Source organism: Phoxinus phoxinus (assembly GCF_949152265.1).
Source record: "Phoxinus phoxinus genome assembly, chromosome: 7".
Lineage (NCBI taxonomy): Eukaryota > Metazoa > Chordata > Actinopteri > Cypriniformes > Leuciscidae > Phoxinus > Phoxinus phoxinus.
Window position 1 is genome coordinate 33,464,956 of NC_136882.1, and position 20,688 is coordinate 33,485,643.

A 20,688-nucleotide genomic window follows, 5' to 3' on the forward strand; every position below is an offset into this window, starting at 1 on the left:
CAAATCATTTTAAATTCCCCATATCAACATGACTGTCTCAATCAGTAACAGTTTACCTCCTATACAAAAATATACAATGATATCACAATGTGTGGGCGGAGTCCGATCTCATGAAACCTACCTGTCAATCAGGCATTGTTAATCACATTAGCTTGAGTGGAAGAGACCCCAGTCAGTCACTTCGAATCTATTTAAATGTACACTTCTCTGTCATTCTGATATAATTAAAAGTCTATCAAGTAAACAAACATGAAATTTGAAATCAAAATATCTCTCTTCTTCCTTTCCTTGTCTCTTCCACTGTCTCTAAACCTATTTACGAGCTCCCTCAATGATATCTTTAGCTCTGTAATAGCAAGAATATCCTAAAGTGAGCCGATAGCTGTGACCTTGCCAAGGCTGGAGACTGTCTCTGAAGAACAGAAAGCACAGCAGATGGATAATGTGGTGATTCTCTTCATGGCTGAGAACACCTGGCTGAGCACAAACCGGCCTCAGTCTGTTGTGACTCTGGCAGCATTGATTTCAGTCATAGAGCGAGAGAGCCGTGACTATGCGCTCGCTGTAATCACACTGGGATCCTTCATCGGGCGCAGTCTTCTCAAGCACATAAACACAATCACACTGATGACTAACTCCTCTTTATCCAATGTTGCCTCAACTGCCTCCATCGCAGACATTTATTTTCAATATATTTCACAAATCATGAGGCAAATTAGTCAATTTCCACTTTCTGTTGTTATCCTTTGTGTTCATGAACTGAGAATCGTGTTCTTATTCTGAACTGTTTTCAAAAGCCAAACTGTATGATGTTGGTGACAATGGGGTCTGTTGACGTTTATTAAACGTTTATTCCGCCAATGTGGTATACAATAAATCGCTAGTACATCACATCAGTACATCTTGCATGCAAAAAATGTACATAAATGGCTCCTATGATTGGGGTCTGTTCAAAAACCAGATCAAAACAATTTACATTTAAGTCACAGCAGACGGACGTGTTTTTACATTACTTAACTTACATCAAAATATGCAGTTAATGAGGGAGGTCAAGTGGGGCAAATGAACCAATAATCAGATAACAAGAAGAGCGAGGTTAGACAATAGACATGAGAGCACGCTCACCATGACAAGACATGACAAAGAAGTGTCAGAGATCCTTCACCAAACCAGGAATAAACAGACCCAAGTGACAGAATCCTGACAATAGGATTTTAGCTGAATAAAAGTATTACTTTCTTTAAAAAAAAAAAAATCTCACTGACCCCGAACATTTGAACAGAAGTGTATATAAACAAAATATAGTAAATGGAATAATAACTGTGACGATTTTTTTTTGTGCTTTTAAATAGTTAAATGGAAAACATTGAGTAGATTTGGAAATAAAATTATTAAATTTGCCATGATTCCCGTCTCTAGTGTAAATCATATTGTTATCACTTCCAAAAGACAGAATGTGTATGTGTGTGTGTGTGTGTTTTTTTTAAAGATATCGTGTTCAGTAAGAAGGTGGGCTTGTGTTAATAGCAGCTTGGGAGGACTTGCAGGCTTTTCTGCATGTGGAGTGGAGGAAGCACTAATTATACATAAGGACACCTGCTCATAATGTTCCACAAACAGTCGGCTCTGACGGTGTGCCAGGAGAGGCATATGTCAGGGCACACACACGCAGAACTCTTTGTTATTATGACACAATGGCAGTTCTCTTTTCTCTAAACCTCTTCGTTGAGGTATTCCTGTTATGCAGTACTTTCCAAACTCTGTAACTTAAAATATTTATGAAAAGAAATTTATCTAAAAAAAAAGATATACCAAACATTCAGAAAAATGCCTTGTTGAGAAGACGAGGCTGAGAAGCATAACATTGATTTTACTCAATGGCAAGAAAATAAACATGATTCCTAAAAAGACATAAATAAAGAGCACAAGTTGGGGAAAAACTGGGACTCAACTTTTTTGAAACATTTTGATACTTTGTAACTTTCAGATGACATACCAATTTCTGTTATTTTATCAAACAGGATAAAATGTTTTAGATAAAACAATTAATCTCTCAAAATATCACATTGGCCACGTACGCACTGTAAAGTTTCAGGAGTGACAACTGCATTTAAATACGGGAGTGAATCCCTTAAATTATTGTTCTGTGTGTGTACTCCAATTTTTTTTACACTTTTTTGTCACTTCCTGTCGAATTACCGGTAAGTCTTTACGGAAGTGGCTTTTGTTATGTAAATGGACATTACAAAAGACTAACAGGATGTAAAGTGAAACTGAGGACACAAGAAAAACCTATAATTTGGTTATCAATTAAAACAACATTACAAATATGCCTTGTTTGAAATATTTCAATTAGAACGTTAAGGTAAATGTTTTATTCACTTATGGAAAAAATGGTAATATATGCTCAAACCAAACTGGTGAAATTGATTCAAATTTACATCTATAGGTTTACTTAATTGTGATATTTTGATGAAAGAAAACTACTATGATTTAAAAAGTAAATACATATATTTTTTTTTAAATGAGATGGGCACATGAAAATGTAGTTACTGCATAGTAGGAATGAACCAGCTGAGAACCTTAGATGTTGATTGGAGGGGAGTCAGCATGAAAAGAGGTAGAAGAGGTGAGATCAGTATAAGAGACAAACAAACAACAGCGCTGATCAAGTGATACCTCCGAAAATACACGCAAATCATGTGCACCACTAACTATCATTAGCCTATGCCGTTCCTGGGAAGCTCAACAGAGACTACAGTGATTACCTTCATTAGGAGAAAATAATTATTTTGATGGCCTTGTAGGGAGATGGTATAATTACGCTAATTTTGCGGTGGCGTGATTGCAGCCTGGAGAACCTCTTGATTTGCACCAACAGTCAAGCAGTAATTATGACAGCTTCTGCCGTGTTTATTTGTTTATTTTTGGCGCAATCCATTGGGTGCTGGGCCATAAAAAACAGTGCGGTCAACTGCAGACAGATCGGTGAGAATTCAACTCAAAAGCTGGAATTATAATTGAATTAGCAACACCACACAGGAAGTTCTCCAGGCTGCAATGACAGGAAGAAGAATTGACTGACTTCCAATTCAATATTATATGACTACAATATATATTTACTTTCTGGAGGATGATGGCATTAAGGAAGTGCTTTTTATTATGTATAAAATTGAAATACTGCATCCTGTTTTGGCATCTCAAATGAAATTGAAGTTAAGAATTGAACTGACATTTAAAAGACATTGTAATTTAATTCTAAATGGCACACCACCCTCGTGTCACACTGACCCAAGCCTTAGCCTCCAGTAACCGCTTTAAAGAGCACTGTCACTTTGAATCAGGGCAGGACAGTGCATAGCAGAGAGTGAGAAGAGTGACAAGAAAGTGAAAGAGACAGAGGGAGAAAGTGAAAAGAAAGAAGAAGAAGGTTTTGAGTGGCACAATAAATCAGCGGTGGTTAAACAAGCCACAAATTCAGACTGAATTTCTTTCTATTTCAGATCCCATCAGCCTCTCTCTCTCTCTTCTCCCTTCATTGCCATCACCACAACAGTCTGGGTTTGGGGAGATAAAAGCACAAATCGATTTTACTCCCTCATTTTGGGGGTTGGATCAGGGGCTAGAATCAATGTGTGAGGGGTCGACACGTCTGCAGACTTTCCCTCAAACACACTGGCGACGTTCAGAATGGACTATACTGCATGTAAGGGCTGCATACTTCGATAAAAAAAAAAATCACCAATTAAACTGCCATTAACTGATATGATAAGCTGAACATCTGATACTGCTACTTTTTTTAATATCAAGGTTACAAGAACAAAAGGCAGACAATAAAACTGAAGCAGCAGATCTCGTGTTGAATAGAGCGAGCAAATATGACCAACTTGCCTGCAATGCTTTTTGTCATTTTTGCCCACGCTCTAGGAGTAGAAAGAGTCACTGCTTAAGGATGTTTAAACAAACATAGACCACTAACAGTTGATCCAGAAGTGAACTAACACCGTGTCTACACTGGATGCGACAAAGCAGCCGCTGCAAATCTATTTGTTCTTCGTGTCAGAAATAGTGCTGGCGCTTGGAATTAGAACGTTTGCTGAAAAAGAACCCATATGGCATTGAATTCTCATTAAAATGTATGAATATTGCCACTAGCTGCATAGGCCCAACAATACTCAATTCTGTCAAGAGCACTATTGTCAAATACGATTGACCATTAGCATGGTTTGGATTGGCGGTACGGTTCTGTTCTGGGCAAGAACTCCCTGTGCATCCTGCAGCCTAGCATGGATAAGAGCGAGGAGAGCAGCAATAACCCCCCTTAGGGTAAACAGAACAGAACCAACAAAAATTTATTACAGATACCATTAATGTCAATATTTTAATGTACAACATAATTTGAGAATTTAATCAGATTCAAAGGGGAATCAGAATGCCAAATCCTGACTGGACGAGAGGAGTTAGGGATGGAGGAGGGTAATAAGGTCCTGAGAACGCAATAGCTGCTGATAATACTAAAGGAGTTTATACAGTGATAGGTGTCGTATTCCTATAGGTAGACGTGGATCAGCTGAGAGTCAGCTCAGTTATAACATTTGGTTTTATGCTCTTAGCCAATAATTCACCCCACAAACGCCTTGTGGCTAGCACAAACATCCTAGTTTATCCAGCAACAGTCCTATTTGAAATATAAATCTAAATAAAAATAAAATTGACCACAAACTTATGAACAGTAGTGTAATTAACATAGTCTGGGTCAAATTTTTTTTTTGAAGTCGAGGGCATGTCATGCCACCTGTCCGCTCTGGCATCTGCCTACATGTAGATTGGCAAGTTTCTAGGTTTCTGCAAGCCACTACATAAAAAAAATGGCAAAATACCTTTTAAACATCGAAAAGCCAGTTTATTTTGCTGTCCTAACTATGCATGGTTTATATGACTAGTTGAATTTTGTTATTAGCATTCAGCATTGTTTTTTCCCTGCTGTCTGCTAACCTCGCGGCTCATTTTTGGCTGAGGCTCCAGTGTAGTATGCCATTCTAAATAGCCGCTAGCACACGATTATTGGACTTTCTTCCAAACAACCACACAAACTGCAGTTTGTGAGGGACGATATACATTTAACAAAGAACATTATCTACCCATACTCAATGTTTTTCTGAATCTTCAGAGAAGGTTTTAATTCCATCAGTGTCAACCCACACAGGAACGAGGCCAACATTAAAGGGGCAGACGGCCAAGAGAAGGGAGATGAAAGCAGGCTTGCTTACCGTATTGAAATTAGGGAACAGGCCGACCGGAGAGGAGCTCTCCACAGGGAAGGTCATGAAAGGCTTCATGTCCAGACCGGACTGCATCATTAGAGAAGGAGTCCGAACCAACGCGGGGAGCGTGTTGCTATGACAGGAACTTCCTGGAGTGGAAAAAGAGGCAGACGGTCAAGACAAAGAAAAGACAAAACTTTCAAAGCTCTAGAGACAAAATACTTTTTCCTGCACTCACTCATGCATAGATGAGGAGAGCAAGAGAAGGTACGTTAGAGACCGGGAAGTGATAAGAGGAAACTAACTCATCTTCGTCGGCCAAAGAAGCAGAATACCTGAGCGCTCTGGGGAGGAAGATTGGTACAAAAGAGATAGAAATGAGTGAGAGGGCGATGAGAAACATCAGGAAAGTTCTGAACCTAAAATTATGTCATCATTGACTCTCCCTCATTTATGGGTGTACTATCCCTTTAAGACATCATAGGCACATATATTATTTGAGAGAAACCTATTCCATAATAAACTCTAACAAGCTTAATGCAAAAATGCATTTAATAACGTGGATTATAAAAATGCTTAAAATATAATATACAGTACTTATTTCATTCTATACAACATTGTATTAATAATAAACGAACAATTTTCGTTTGCTAAGCATTTGCTTATTAGAGTATGCTAACGCCAAAACAGTGTTGATATTGTTAACTATAACTAAAACGTTTACAAAACGTTTTTATTAGTTAAAATAAAGCTGAAATAAAATTAGTTGAAGCATTAAGATTACTAAAACAAATAAAAAAAACTAAATAGAAATGAATTGAAAACAAAAAAAACACTTTACCAAACTCTATTAAGATTAATTGTGATTCGTTTCTCCTCATGTAAGGAGCACTGGTTAGTAGATTGGTTTAAAAACTGACAGTTGTAGGTCTGAGCCCAGTCGGGGACAATCCATTTATTTTTACTATTGCGTCATTGACAAGACGCCTAACCACACATGGTAACACTATTTTACAGTGTCCTTGTAACACGTTATATGTAGTTACTATTGTAATAACTACAAATTATGCAGCAGAATTATATGCAACTAACCATTTAGTAAGTACATGTAGTTAATTAATATTACTCAGTACTTAAATGTATAATTACTGTATAATTACTGTAACATGGACAACTAAAATAAAGTGTAACCCCACATTACTTCAGGGGCACGGTTCCTGTAAGTGGCTTTGAATAAATGCATCTGCTAAATTGCATGTCATTTTAGCATACATATTTGTAACAAGTAAGATAATTAATTTAAATCGTTTTTTATTCTATACAATCATTAAAGGCGGGTGTACACGGTACGACTTTTGCTGTCGTACAAGCTTGCAGGCGATTTGATTCTCTCAGGAGAAATCGCGTGGAAATCGTTGATGCTCGTATAGTCGCGGCTCAAACTGTGTGAGAGGAATTACGAGCCAAGCAAAGTAGGTTATGAGCACCTCTTGACAATTTTCAAACATGTTAGCTGTCCCCAAATCATACACAACCCCGTCACATACACTAGATCTATGAATATTATGAATATTATTATAGCCCAGTGAGTGACACACATACAAATAGACTCTCCAGTTGTCTTTTCACAAACATTGAAAGCTCCAGTCTCCGTGTTTAGCATGAATTGCCGCCGGCTCGTTGGCAGTACAGTAGTGCCGTGTACCAGTTGCTTTGACACGGTTAACTGATTATCAATGGCTCACGACCTCCCGAGTGTCCGTACTCGCACAGTGTACGCCCGCCTTAACTTAGTCTCATTCATTTACTCACAGTTATTCATCCTGACTGGAGATCTGGATCCCGTACTTCTACTATAATAAAACCGGGTCGTAGTGTTAGTGCGACATTGCTGAATAAATTGGCCCCTAATATGATTTGATAAGCGTGAGCAGTACCATGTCCATTTATATGACACAATGACAGCTCCAATCGGACATGTAATGAAGAAGGATCTCGTGTAATGTGCCATGGAGATATCTAATCATGTATGTGACGAAAGGAAAAGGGTCATTTCCAGTTCGTTGCTCAATTAAAAGAGATCCGAGATCCCGCGTTGTACGAATCAGAGGTCAAGCTGAGAAACATAATCAGCCTGAGAGCGGCCAAAAAAACTGCAGACCACGGCTCTGTCGACTTAGTCTTGAATTTCTTTATGTAATGGTTAACAAATCCTTGTAATGCTGGTAAAAATGATGGCAACAGTAAAGCAAACATGCTTTTAGCATGGCAGAGGAACATCTAAAGCTGCTGCACGGCACTCCGGGAGGTATAATGCACACTAAAGCAGCTTTAATCATAAGCTAGTGTGGCACATTTGTGCTATTTACAGAAAAAAAAAAAAAAAAAAACCCTGCAAATGTGCTTTTTCTCTTGTCATTTGGTCTGTCTGAACAAAAGTACAAAAAATAAACAAGGAATCAATGGCTGTCGGTGTGAGCGAAACAGCAAAAGGAGTAAGGCAGAGTATGAGGAATGCTTTTGGCTCCCTTTTCCAATGCCATTCAACAAGTCAAGGCTGACTAGACAAGCTCAATGAGGCGTCTTGTAGTATGTTTTGTGGCTGCCTTACAAATATTGTTTGGTTATATAAAACTGCATTTGTGGCTGTAAAACAAAATCCAATTATGGAGATGAAAAAAAAGAAGAAGCATGGTTACAGTGTGTTCAAAACAGTGTTTTTACACTATCAAAGTCAACATTTTCAAGAAAATCTCTTCTAATTTACATGCAAAAGATGTTTTTTCTTCTTCCCAAAACATCACTGACTGCAATGCACAGGCCAGAACGAGTCCACTTCGCTTTATTACAAATGCACACACTCCATCGCTAGACAGATGTCTCCCCCTCCACCTGTACATCTGAGCGCTGAAACAGACATATTTTATTCCCATTTGCTGAGTTTAATGAGAACCACATGTAATAACTGAACTTGGCCCTCCGACTGGCATCAAAATTCATAGCCGTGATTTGAAGCTCTGTGGCCCGACCAGAACATTCAGTTTAATAAAACAACTGCGCTTTCATGGTTCAGATGAGGCAAAACGCTGCATATTTCAAAGCTTAATGAAACCATCAAAGATGTGCTGATTCAGATGGGTAATGATTGTCCTCATCATTAAGGTTTTGACACACTGTATTAGTTTAACCGCTTTGATGCATGAATTGTCTAATCACAAAGGAACATTTTCTCAGGGATTATTTTGACTTCAAAATATGGCAATGATCATTAGCAATATGTTTTTGTTTTTTTTCTGCCAAAATGATTAATTTTAAGAGAGTTATACATCTGGCCACTGCAATAAAATATACTGTATTTCAGGGTACTTTGTGCATTATCACGTTTGTCAGCCATTTCTATGTTGTCATTCAATAAAAACAGACTGCATCCGAAATAACATGCTTCCTTGCACTCATGTGAAAAGAGTAGCATGTCCGAATTCACAATATTCATAAATGTGCATCTGATGGACAATTTACTATCACACTGCAGCTACTGTAAGCTGGTAGACAACATGATTACTGCACCCAATCATACTATAGAACATTATTTTTTAACAGTCACATTAATAAGTAATTACTTATTAAAAAGCAGTACTTAAGAGAATGGATTTCAGACGCAGCCACTGTGACATAAGAAAGACAACATTCATAATAATGACGGCTAAGGGTCAAAGGTCAACATTCATGGTGGAATATTATGCTGCCTTCATGTGCTCTTGGAAATGTCCTACTTCCCACTTCTGAAGTCTTTATTACGATCTTATCGCATTCAAGTGCTTTGTTGTAGAGCAGGAATCATAGGACACCAGGATTATTTTTGCCTAGCCTATTTATTGGGAAAATCATTTTAAAGCCAAAATTATATTTAATGTCCCATTCATTGACAGCTATATGAACATTTGCTGCACTATCTAGATAGTCAGCTTGCTGACAATTCTGGAATTTCTGTCAAATACAGGCTATTTTCGCTGTGTATAAAACATACACTTCATAATAATGTAGGCTACGTAAAATATATTAACAACAAGACAAGGTGTACTGTAGCTGTTATGAAAAAAAAAAAAAAAATAATAAAACTAATAAAGAAAACCAGTCGCAGCAACAATCATTCTCCAGTCAACCATGTTTAAAGTTTATGAGAACTCGGGATCTTGGGTATCAAAATTCTCACTGGGATTCCCTGTGGTAAATATGACCTGAGTTCATAAGCTCATTTTTTAACAAGGGAACGTGTGTCATGATTCTGCCATCTAGTCCTTGTCTTTCTTTAAGTCTTGAGGCAGGATCATGACAGACCCATGTTTTGTGTGCAAGCACATGGCCTTGTGTTTGGGCTGTGTGCTTGTGTTGTCTCGTCACTCATCCCCGCCCCCTTGTTCTCCTCGTTGGTCATTATTGTCTCATCTGTGTCACCTGTTGTCATTTGTTTCTCCCTATTTAATCCCCTTGTGTTTGCTGTCCTGTGCTGGTTCATTGTGATTCTCATTGTGTGTGTCCTGAGAGACATTACCTGTGTGTAGACCTTCCCTTGAGTACCTTGTGAAGAACTCTGTCTTGTAAAGTCCTGATCTTGTTGCTGTTATTAGTCTAGATCAGTCAAGTCTTAGTGTAGTTTGTCTTTGTTTTTGCCCACCAGTCTTGTTTTGCCCCATCGTGGGTTTTGTTTTTCCCTGTTTTTCCCTGAATAAAACTGTGTTAATAGCATACTGTCTGTGATTGGGTTCATCTCCCCACAAACCCTAACAACGTGTGAATTTCCTGTAGATGGTTAAATTGGCTTTGAAAAGTTCTGGATAAACAAACAAACAAAGTAAATTTATTTCCTTAACAGTTTCTCTTTTTGTCTGTACTTATTCAATCACTCTTATACTCTACATCGACACCAGGCTAAATTCCAGGGAACAATACTAGTGGACCATTACAAAAAAGACAAGATGCTGTGTTGCAGGGCAGACATGACTGTGGTCAGACTCAGGGCCAATCATTAAAACCAATGACAGGATAAACTGTGTGTGTGAAATGGGCTCCAGTCATTACTGTTCTTCATTGTGCACTCTGAAGCCAAATAGCTGTGTTTGGCCAGATCAGGTTTTATGAAGCAGATCAGAAATGGGAGAAAACAGCAGCATATAGGCCTATATATATATATATACAGTGTTGGGGAGTAGTTAACTACAAGTAGCGACGCTACTAACTTAACTACATTTTTCAGTAGCTTGGCAGTAACTCAGTTGCTCTTTAAACAGTGTAGCTTTTCCAGTAGCTAACTACTTTTTGCAGCAAGTAGCGGTGTAGCGCGAGCAAAAGCTACATTGCGTTTTGTCGAGCCTGCGCGAATCAGCGCGATGCCAGGATATTCTTCTTCTTTTAGAGTGACGTTCGCGAACGAACCGATTCTTTTGAACGGCTCATAAACATGAACGATGGGAGCCGAGTCGCGGCTGGAGGGGAGCCGTTCTTTCTGTCGTTCTTTTTTTCCTATGCGTGTTTCACACAGATGCACACAAATTAGCTCCTCCGCAAAACAGAACAGTTATAGGGGGAGGGGCGCACCCAGCGCATGGGTGTTGTGTGATGATAGTTGTGTTCCATTTTATTTATTCTAATTTTATCTACAGTATATATTTAAAACTTTAAATATTTTTTGTTTTCTATCAAAATGTTCTTGTGTGATAATGTTCTTGTGTGGAAGTGTTTGTAGTAAAAGCTGTTTTGCACAGAAATTCATTGCAGCCGGCTTTGTTTTTGATGGTTATTTGTGAGTAGGTATGAATAACATAGTCAACGTAGCTTTACACATACACAGACTTTGGTAAATCCAAAATAGTGATGTCACTGTCTAAGCAGAGGGATGTTGTGCGACCCTATGGCCACACATGACAAATGAGGTAACTTAATAATCAATATTTCAGAATAATTCAAACTCAGATATTGGTGTGTGATATGAGTTTTAATTATTTGACTACAAATCTCACCTCATCATTCCTCCCAGTGATTATTTCCAGGCTAAACTGATATGACCCCAAGCTGGCTTCTTAAAACTGACTACTGGTAAATATTTAAAAAGAGCCAAAAACAGATCGCCAAGATCCGGATCCCCTCAAAGAGCCATTTTTTGCCATTACCGCCACCTGTTGTTTAATCAGTTCACTGACGTACAGAAGTGGGTTGACACACCCATATTATCCATGATGGAGCAAGACGTGGCGGCAGATTTGGAGGATGGAGAAACAACTAATGTTAATTACCCATGGCCTTATTTGTCCAAGTTCATATTTGTTGCAATTTTGCACTTTTGACAAACAGTCTGATATATTTGAGTGTAGTGTGTAATAAAACAATACTCTTTGAAATCATAATTGTATTGCATTGTTTTAAACACTAAATATTTTACTTAAAACATTCCTCAGACACTTATTCAGTTATTTATAATATACGTTGTTCAAAAAAATCAAAGTAGTTTCAATGTAGCTAGCTACTTTTTGATAGTAACTTGTAGTGTAGCTAACTACTTTTCCAAAAGGGTAGCTTGACTGTAGTTTAAATACTTTAACTTACGAGTAGCTTGTAGCTTGTCAAACTACAGTTTCAGAGTAGCTTCCCCAACACTGTATATATATATATATATATATATATATAGAGAGAGAGAGAGAGAGAGAGAGAGAGAACAAATCTCTTGAGTGAATGATTCAATGACTCACTAGTTAAGGCAGTGAGTCACTTACAAACATTGTAATTTGTCGCCAACTACTGGCATTACTATGTTACTTGCAGAAAGATTCATTAAAAAAAAATCTCACATTGATGACAGTATGTTTAAACAAGATAATAAATCTTTACCATATTGATATTGCCATGTCCAAAAACACTTAGTAGTTATTTGAAGGCTAAAAGACAAAAATGTTCGTTCTCTTTACTCTGTTCAAGAAGATTATAGACTTAGAATATGAATTGGCAGTGAGCTTCTGCTGTGATTTTTTTTATCAATTGCAACAGTTATCAGGCGTATCAGAGACCTGAATGTATGTGTCATTCAAATGGATTCACCATCTCTTAAACAACATCAGCATCCCGAGAATGAAACCGATGAAAGTAATGACTGTTACCTGGGAAACGGTGGTGACAGCCAGAGAGCATGTTGTGAGGAAAGATGGAGTTCAGTGTAATTTACACGGATTCTGGGTTTGCGATTTGAACAAGGCCGTATCAGGATTTGCATTTACCTTGATAATGGAGAGGGTAAAAATAAACTCTTCATTTCCCTTTTTGAATCCATTTGCTTTTTGCGTATGCTGATAGTAATTCAATCTGAGGATAGGGAATGTTTTAATTTAGAGGTTAAAAACCAGGTAAAATGGGCTAAAAGCTATCAAACATGTTTGTTTATTATGCATCCGGTTCTGCTGTAATATATAATTAACCTCTTAAAATGGAAAACATCACCAAACACACTCCAATCAGCCACCAACAGGCTATAGAGCCTTGAACACTCACACAGAGCTCTCCAACATCTACTGCAGTCAGTTGTTGATGCAGGTAATGATCATGCTGGTTAGCTGTTTCCAAGGTTAGCTCTTCCTAACAATGCTGAAGAAATCAGCTGCTGCAACCCCGCAAGCTTGTGAGCTGAATGTCATTAGTAAAGGTAAATGAAAGGTTAAAATCCTTTTCAGCATATAATCCTGAGCTGAAATACCGCAGCCAGGTAAACAACAGGTGGTTTTTAACAACCACACAAAGACCCTCTCGTGTTTTCAGGCTCTTGTTTGACGGCTTGTTAGCAAAGCTGATTTTTGTTCTGCAGGTAGTTTTCGTCAGGTTCCCCAGAAAAAACATTTCCTTCTTCCCTTTTAACACACATTATTGCATCATGTTTTGCAATTTATTGTTATACACTTTCTAAAAGGCTAATTTGTCATTTACTGTAGCTGCAACCTGCTGGCTGAAAAAAAAATCTGTATTTATGGTAAATGTGAACAAAGATTAACGGTTTGAGAAGATATGAGGTTTGATGTTTTTTTTTTTTTTTTTTTTTTAATGTTCTTTTGAACTTTTTATTCATCAAAACATGCAGTTTCCATGATTGCAACATTGATAATAATTAATAAGAATACATTTTTCTGGAGTCCCAAATCAGCATATTAGAATGCTTTCTGAAGGAACATGTGACTGAAGACTGGAGTAATGATGCTGAAAATTCAGGTTTGCATCACAGAAATAAAACAGTTATTTTAAATAGTAATAATATTTCACATTATTACTGTTTTTACTGTATTATTTATCAAATAAATAAATGTGAGCTTATTAGGAGACTTCTTGTATAAAAGCTATATTTATTTATAAATTGGTTGAAAAATTGGATTAAAAAATGGAAAGGTGTTGGTAGATGTTAAACATTTACAGGAATTATCAAAATATTTATTCTGAGAAAGATCCGCCCAATTAGATCAGAAATGATCTGATCTACATGAAAGTTTGTTGCTTTATGTGCTGTTTAGCAGCAGGTTTATCTGAAATAGTAAATACCATAATATAAAACCACCATGAAAAAAAATTATTGGAAAAAATATTTTCAAAACACATTTGCAAAAATAAACTTTGTGATTAGAATTTGTGTTTGTCCAAAAGTAATAAGTAGAGATTATTTGAGCATTAATAAGAAAAAATACAGTGCTGCGTTCCTCAAAAGCATCTACAGTAAATGCCAGCTCACATCAAGAACGATAACTATAGATTTTTTTTTATTTTTTTTATAGTTCATCAGCTGGAAAATTATAGAATGATAGAATTTCTCTGTGCCATTATTGTCATAGTTGTGGTGTCTGTGGACTCTGCTATTTTTTATATTAAGAACGTTTTTTTTAGAACTTTATGTTTTGTTTTCGTTATACTTATCGTTCTTGGTACATAGAACCATTGGCACCAATTGTCTCTGTGATCAACTTAGCTCACAATGCTTTTGAGAAACGCAGCCCAGTTCTTTTCTTGCATTTCTACTTGTCTTCCTCAAAAGTGCTTACTGTATCACTGTATCACTGTACCTTGTATCAAGCACTTGCCTTTTTATGTTTGGAATATGCATCAGACGGTCAGTGAGAGGAGAGTGTTAGAAGCCAGTGGGCGTGAGACTATATCCGTCTTGACAGACTTTGAGTTGCAAAGCGCTCGTAGGCCACAGAAGCACAAAGAAACAAACCATCACAGGCCACATCTGATTGCGGAAAAGCAGCAAGTTTAAGTCTGTGTTCAGCAAGGTGTTAAAGTGTTCAGCCATGAAAACAAGTTTAAAAGTCTAGGTGGATGACTTCCATTTAAGAGTTATTGAAGAGTCAATAATCAAATCTTAGAAACAGATCTTATGTGGAAAAAGAATGCTATATTTGCCCTCAAAGTTGTCTGCCTTTTCACAGAGAATGAAGTCTGAAATTGAGAAGCTAAAAATTATACTCAAATCAGCCTTGACCCAGGTTTCTCTTTCAACCCTGTTTCATCATCTAGTCATGTGCTTCCAAGTCCGATTCGAGAAATGAAACGCCTGAGCAACATCTGGTAGCGGCACTTGTCTCTCAGAGGTTTCCTCTTTGTGGAAACGGCCAGCAGACTTTCGCTCTATTAATACAATTGCAACATACAGTAGCCAAATAACATTTGGACACATCAGCAACACTAAATTTTTTTTGATCATCACTTGTATCGTAAAGATATCAAAGAAAGACAGCAAAAGCAGGGTTTTAAATGATAAAACAATAGATATACTGTGCAAAATGAAAACAAAAGGTAATTGGACACTTTCCGGTTGAAAAGGACACCTATGCGAATATACATCCACTAAAAACTATCTTCAAACCAGTTAAGTCAAAAAATAGTGAAAGTTGTTTGCAGATAATTTCCTATTTTGTTATCTAACACAGTGACATTTGTACAGTTATAAGTGTGCCTTAAGTGCCCAAATCCTTTTTGGAGCGACTGTAGGTCAGGACCGGAGTGCTTATCAGTACTTTGCCTTGTCGGATGGGGCGCCGTGACATTTGCAGTGTTGATGGAGTGAGAGGTTGGACCCTCCTGCAGAGCAGGAACGAGAGCTGGCGAGAGCCCCTTGGCTCACCTTCACCCTTTCGCAATTTTGAGTTCCTCCGTCTGATTGTATTGGACAACGCCATATCAAATAGTGTGCTGTGTGAGGCTGCTTTTTCCCCAAAGGTTAGCCAACATGCACCTTATCTCACAGAGGCACTCTGGGAGATAAAAATATGTGGAGAAAACAACAGGAATAGAGAGTTCATTCTGAATTTAGCCATCTTAAGAGTTCGACAAAGGGATTTTCTACAGCAACTTTATTTTCAAAAGAGTTTGTCATGCTATCTATAAAACTTGTAAAGTCACAATTTCACAAAAAGCATTTCACTTTTCATGAAATTGTATTTACAGAGAAATTATTAACTTGAGAAGCAATGTATGAAAAGATTAACACACAAAGTTTTCCACACACAAATCTTAAATATTTCACCTGAAATAAATTGGTGAACCAAATTATCCTCCAAAGCACACAATCCAAGAAATATGATACGAATACCTTCTGATGAATCAAAGAAATATGACAGCGTAAAGAACCCTGCAGCACAAAACACAGGATATGTGTTCTTGAACAAACTCCTAACAATGATTCAGTGGATACAGAACTGCCAAAAATTCACTCTCCATAATCACGATGACTGAATTGTAACACTTTGGAACAACTCATGGAATCAAGCAGAGCTTATGGAGTCAAAAGTCTAAGTTTAGGTAACCTTTCTGCATGTCTTATTTGGAGCCAGACAACTTTGTGAATAATATCACAGCTATACATGAACATCCGTTGTCAGTGATGGGAATTCTGACTCACTGCAAATCAGTGGCCTGTTGCATAAACTTCTTAGACTAGTCTTAAAAGTTAGCCATCTAATTTTTTTCTTCAAGACATTTTAAAGTCAGTTACATCAAAAGGCAGAAGAATGTGTACCGAAAACTTTTAAGCTGGCTATTATTAAACCTCTTATTTAAAAAAATGCAACTTGATCCTAGAGAATTAGTCAATTACAGGCCGATCTCAAATCTTTCTGTAAAAAAATACTAGAAAAGGCAGTATCCTCACATCTATGTTCCTTTTTTAGAAAGAAATGGAAGCTGTGAGGATTTCCAGTCAGGATTTAGACCGTATCATAGTACTACTAAGACTGCTCTCATTAGAGTTACAAATGATTTGCTCTTATCATCCGACCGGGGTTGTATCTCTCTATTAGTGTTTCTAGATCTTAGTGCTGCATTTGATACCATCGACCACAACATTCTTTTTTGAATAGACTCAAAATGATTTTGGCATTAGTGGAATTGCACTAGCATGGTTCAAATCATACTTATCTGACCATTATAAGTTTGTAGCAGTAAATGAAGAGATGTCCTATCATTCACAAGTTCAGTATGGAGTGCCGCAAGGCTCAGTACTAGGGCCGTTGCTTTTCACCCTGTGCATGCTACCCTTGGGAGATATCATTAGGAAGCATGGCATTAGTTTGCCCCCCGACTGAGCCTGGTTTCTCTCAAGTTTTTTTTTCTCCACTCTGCCACCTGATGGAGTTTTGGTCCCTTGCATCTGTCGTCTTTGGGTTTTGGCTTGCTTTGGTGGGGACACTTAATATTCAACAATATTATTGATCTGCCTGCATTGACACCATTAAATGAGAACTGAACTGGACAATGACATCACATTTTTTTCCAGAGCAGCTATATATATATATATATATATGAACTAAACGAATAACTTTTTTACAACAAAACTGAACCATCACTGAACTTACTTAAGCTGGACTATGGCGCTATTTTCTTCTAGATCTGCTGTACAGCAGAAACAAACTTTGTTGCATTATTTTCCTGATAACACAGTAAAGCTGCTCTGAAAAAAATCTGTGTTGTAAAAAGTGCTATATAAATAAAGGTGACTTAACTTGAACAGTCTCATTTAAATTGAGACGTAAGACTGATCATCTCTTGTCTTACTGCTAGTTGGTCAAACTAACTGGCCCCAGTTCTTTTGAACAGTTTGTTTCAATGAACTGCCTCAAAGAAGGAATAAATTATTCTTTCATGTCATCACATGGTCCCCGATATGCTCTAAATGTTACAATAAATACAATAAAGTAATTTCATATTTCCTAGTTCAGTTTGTGGCAGATTACAGTTTGCACAGAAATACTCAGTACAACTCTTTTCTACATTGATAATAATAAGAAATGTTTCTCAAGGGATAAGCAATACATTTAATTTTTAAATGGTAAATATATTACAATAGCGAACAGTTATATTAAATTGTAATAATATTTCACAATATTAATGTTTTTACTGTATTTTTGATCAAATAAATGCAGCATAAGAGACTTTTTTCAAAAACTTAAAAAAATCTTACCAACCCAATACTTTTGAACGCTAGTGTCCATTAAACAAAGTACATTTTTTTAAACTAAAATTAATGTTGATCTCTTGGCTGAATTTTTTTTGGCACATTAATAAGAAAGAAAAAAAAAACAATTTAAATAAAAATAAATGTGCATCATACAGTCAGGTCATATTTCATATACATTTTATTGGTAAAATTTCAGCTATTAAAATAATGTGATTTGTGAATGATTTGTGAGAGAATTATTTAAAACCACAAACTGATTCAACCGATTCAGTGAAAAGACGAACATTTCATTAACAATACTGTGTGGTCACCGAAATCAGGCTGTTTGTTAGGTCTGGGTTTTCACTCCATCTCTCCCAGGTGGGGATGGAAATGTTGAGGTAGTTTACATGGAAGGGGGTCTCTGTGGCAGGTGGGATTTAATCAGTTTAATCCGTGTACTGGAAGCAAGAAACCAAGCTGAGAAAGAGAGATAGAGAGAGTGAGGGAGATCTTGAGATGTGGTCACTCACTTGCAACCCTGCAGGTCTCTAGCCACCTGCTGCAACAAATGAGCAGCAAAGAGAAATCATGTTGAACCTGTACAGGCTCAGATGTCATTTGAAACCTAATCTAAACCAAGCTGCAATGAAAAACCACATCTTTTCACTACAGTAAACACTACAGCAGGGGCATTTCTAGAGATCATAAACATAGCATCTGTTTTTCTACTTAGTACTGCCCTGATTTGGCAAATATTCACATCCACAAGACATAATAACAGCTGAATTTATGCAATTATAGTATAGTACAGTAAATGAGGGTGGTGGTGGTGAAGCTTTTCAGATCTAGTTGGAAAAACAAGCAAGACCAGTACTTTGAGTAAATTAAGCCCTCCCAAATTTTGATGGCGTTCCAAACCCAACTGTGAGAGTGACTTTTCCTTTTAAATGGCCATCAGAGAATGATTTCATCACTAATTCCTAAAAAAGGCCTTTCCAAAGAGTGTACGTTATTAGACTGGGGTAATGTTTCTTAAGCTTTTGTACAGGGGAAAACAGATACTGTGGTTATGACTTCATATTTTTTCTGGCTGTTACCATTGGAAGCGTTGAAACCCACTGAACGGGAAACTGAAAAAAGGCTGCGGTGAGATGCAGCTTGCAGAATTAAACAACAGGAGAACGCTCTGAATCGCAGACACACTCATTGCTGACAGTTTGAGGACAATTCCCTACGCCAACAAAGGAAAATGTTTGGGATTAAATGAGTACACATCATGCCCGGTATAGATGGGCTTTTTCATTCTTGCCATAAACGATGAACATTCATTTTTGCAGAGCACAGACGAAACCCACACATCTGAATTTGATTCTGCTCGAATAAAGGAGATCTCCAAGGAGTGAAAATAATTCAGCCCAACAGCAGACTGTCTCTGTGATCTACAGTGTTTAGAATATACGCGAGCAGGTGCACGATTAAACTCAATGGTGGTTTGCTTCTGCTGTTTAAAGGAGTAATTCAGACAGAAATGAAAATCCTGTCATCATTTACTCACCCTCATTTCATTCCAAACCTGTATTATTTTAGTTCAACCATGGAGTTACAAAATGATTCATCAGAATATCAAAGCGGTTCTTTTCCATACAGTAAAAGAGAATAGATATAAAAGTGGTCCATTAGACCCACAAACTACAGCATTTTTTTTTTTATCAGTGGAATTATGGCTTAAATTTCAGTCTGTTTCTCACAAAAATCTATCATATGACTTCAGAAGCCTCGGAATTTAGAGCACAAGCCACACTTTTATGGTATATTTTTATAGTGCTATTTTGTCCTTTTTGGAGCTTGACAGTCCCAGTTCACTTTCATTGTATGGAAAAGGTCAGCCTAGCACCTCCTTTTTTTGCATTTCACAGAAGAAAATAAATATTATGGGTTTGGAACAACATAAGATAATGATGTTTTCATTTTTTGGTGAACTATTCCTTTCATATTTTGTGATGGCAACTGTCACCTTTGGCTTGTGTAGTTTGAAAAGACACTTAATATTCAGTAAAATTATCAATGACTGTACTGATACTATTGGATGAGAACAAACTTGTAATACATTGAACTGGAAAATAACAATTGTCTTCTCTTGAGCTGCTTTATAGCTGAATTTTTATAGCCTTCACCCTTCTGTATGGGTTTCTTTCTTCAGTGTAACACACAAACAAATATTTAGAAACTTAAAAGGGTCCAATATTTCTACAGAAGAAAGCCATACAGGTTCAGAACGACATGAGGCTGAAGAGTTACTGAGCACACAATCCTATTCATTCATCAATGAGCCTTTTGAGGGCAGCACTTAACCCTGGGGTTCCTCCAGAGGGATTGTCTGTGTAATTAGTGCACCATAAGTCACTATGGATAGGAAGTGTCTGGTAAGAAGATCAACTTCCTTCCTTCCATCACTAAGATATTCATTAGAAAGACGACAGTAAGTCAATGATATTAGCTTCAGTTGATGTGAATCCATGCAGAGGAGAGTCTAAGAGAGCGACAGAAACATCCCAGTGTGAAATGTACTGAACTAACCCAAAAGAGCATAAAGACACAGTGATATTATAATACCGGCGTTCAGCTCTCGATCCACCACCCACACACCAAGTTTACATGTTTACAAACTAGCTGATGCACTGAGAGTCTAAAAACACTTTGTAGTAATTTTATTAAAAGAGAACTATGTGTTAGAGCACTGCACTATAAAAATCTGTTTCAATTATTTATTTACTTGCTGCAAAACTGCTCACTGATGCAAAAAGATATCTTATTTTATAATTGGCTATATGGTAAAGTAAATATCAGGTTTAAATCACTGAGATGCTCTGAAATCAAATACATTGTCCATTTTTATGGATAGTGGAAAAATCAGTAAATGTACACTACCATTCAAAAGGTTTTTTATTTTATTTTTATTTACAT

At 37.1% G+C, this 20,688-nt stretch overlaps 1 protein-coding gene across 14 annotated transcripts in view; it reads right to left on the reverse strand.

Moving 5' to 3' along the window:
* The window catches only part of znf385b (zinc finger protein 385B), a 118,051-nt gene that overhangs the window by 28,349 nt on the left and 69,014 nt on the right, over window positions 1-20,688 (reverse strand). For 13 of the 14 annotated variants that reach the window (XM_079618134.1, XM_079618132.1, XM_079618136.1 and 10 more), the window contains one exon: window positions 5,271-5,413. In XM_079618134.1, the coding sequence (XP_079474260.1) occupies window positions 5,271-5,413 (143 nt within the window). Of the gene's footprint in view, window positions 1-5,270; window positions 5,414-5,502; window positions 5,586-20,688 lie in introns of those variants that run through there. The other variant, XM_079618127.1, reaches the window with a different exon arrangement.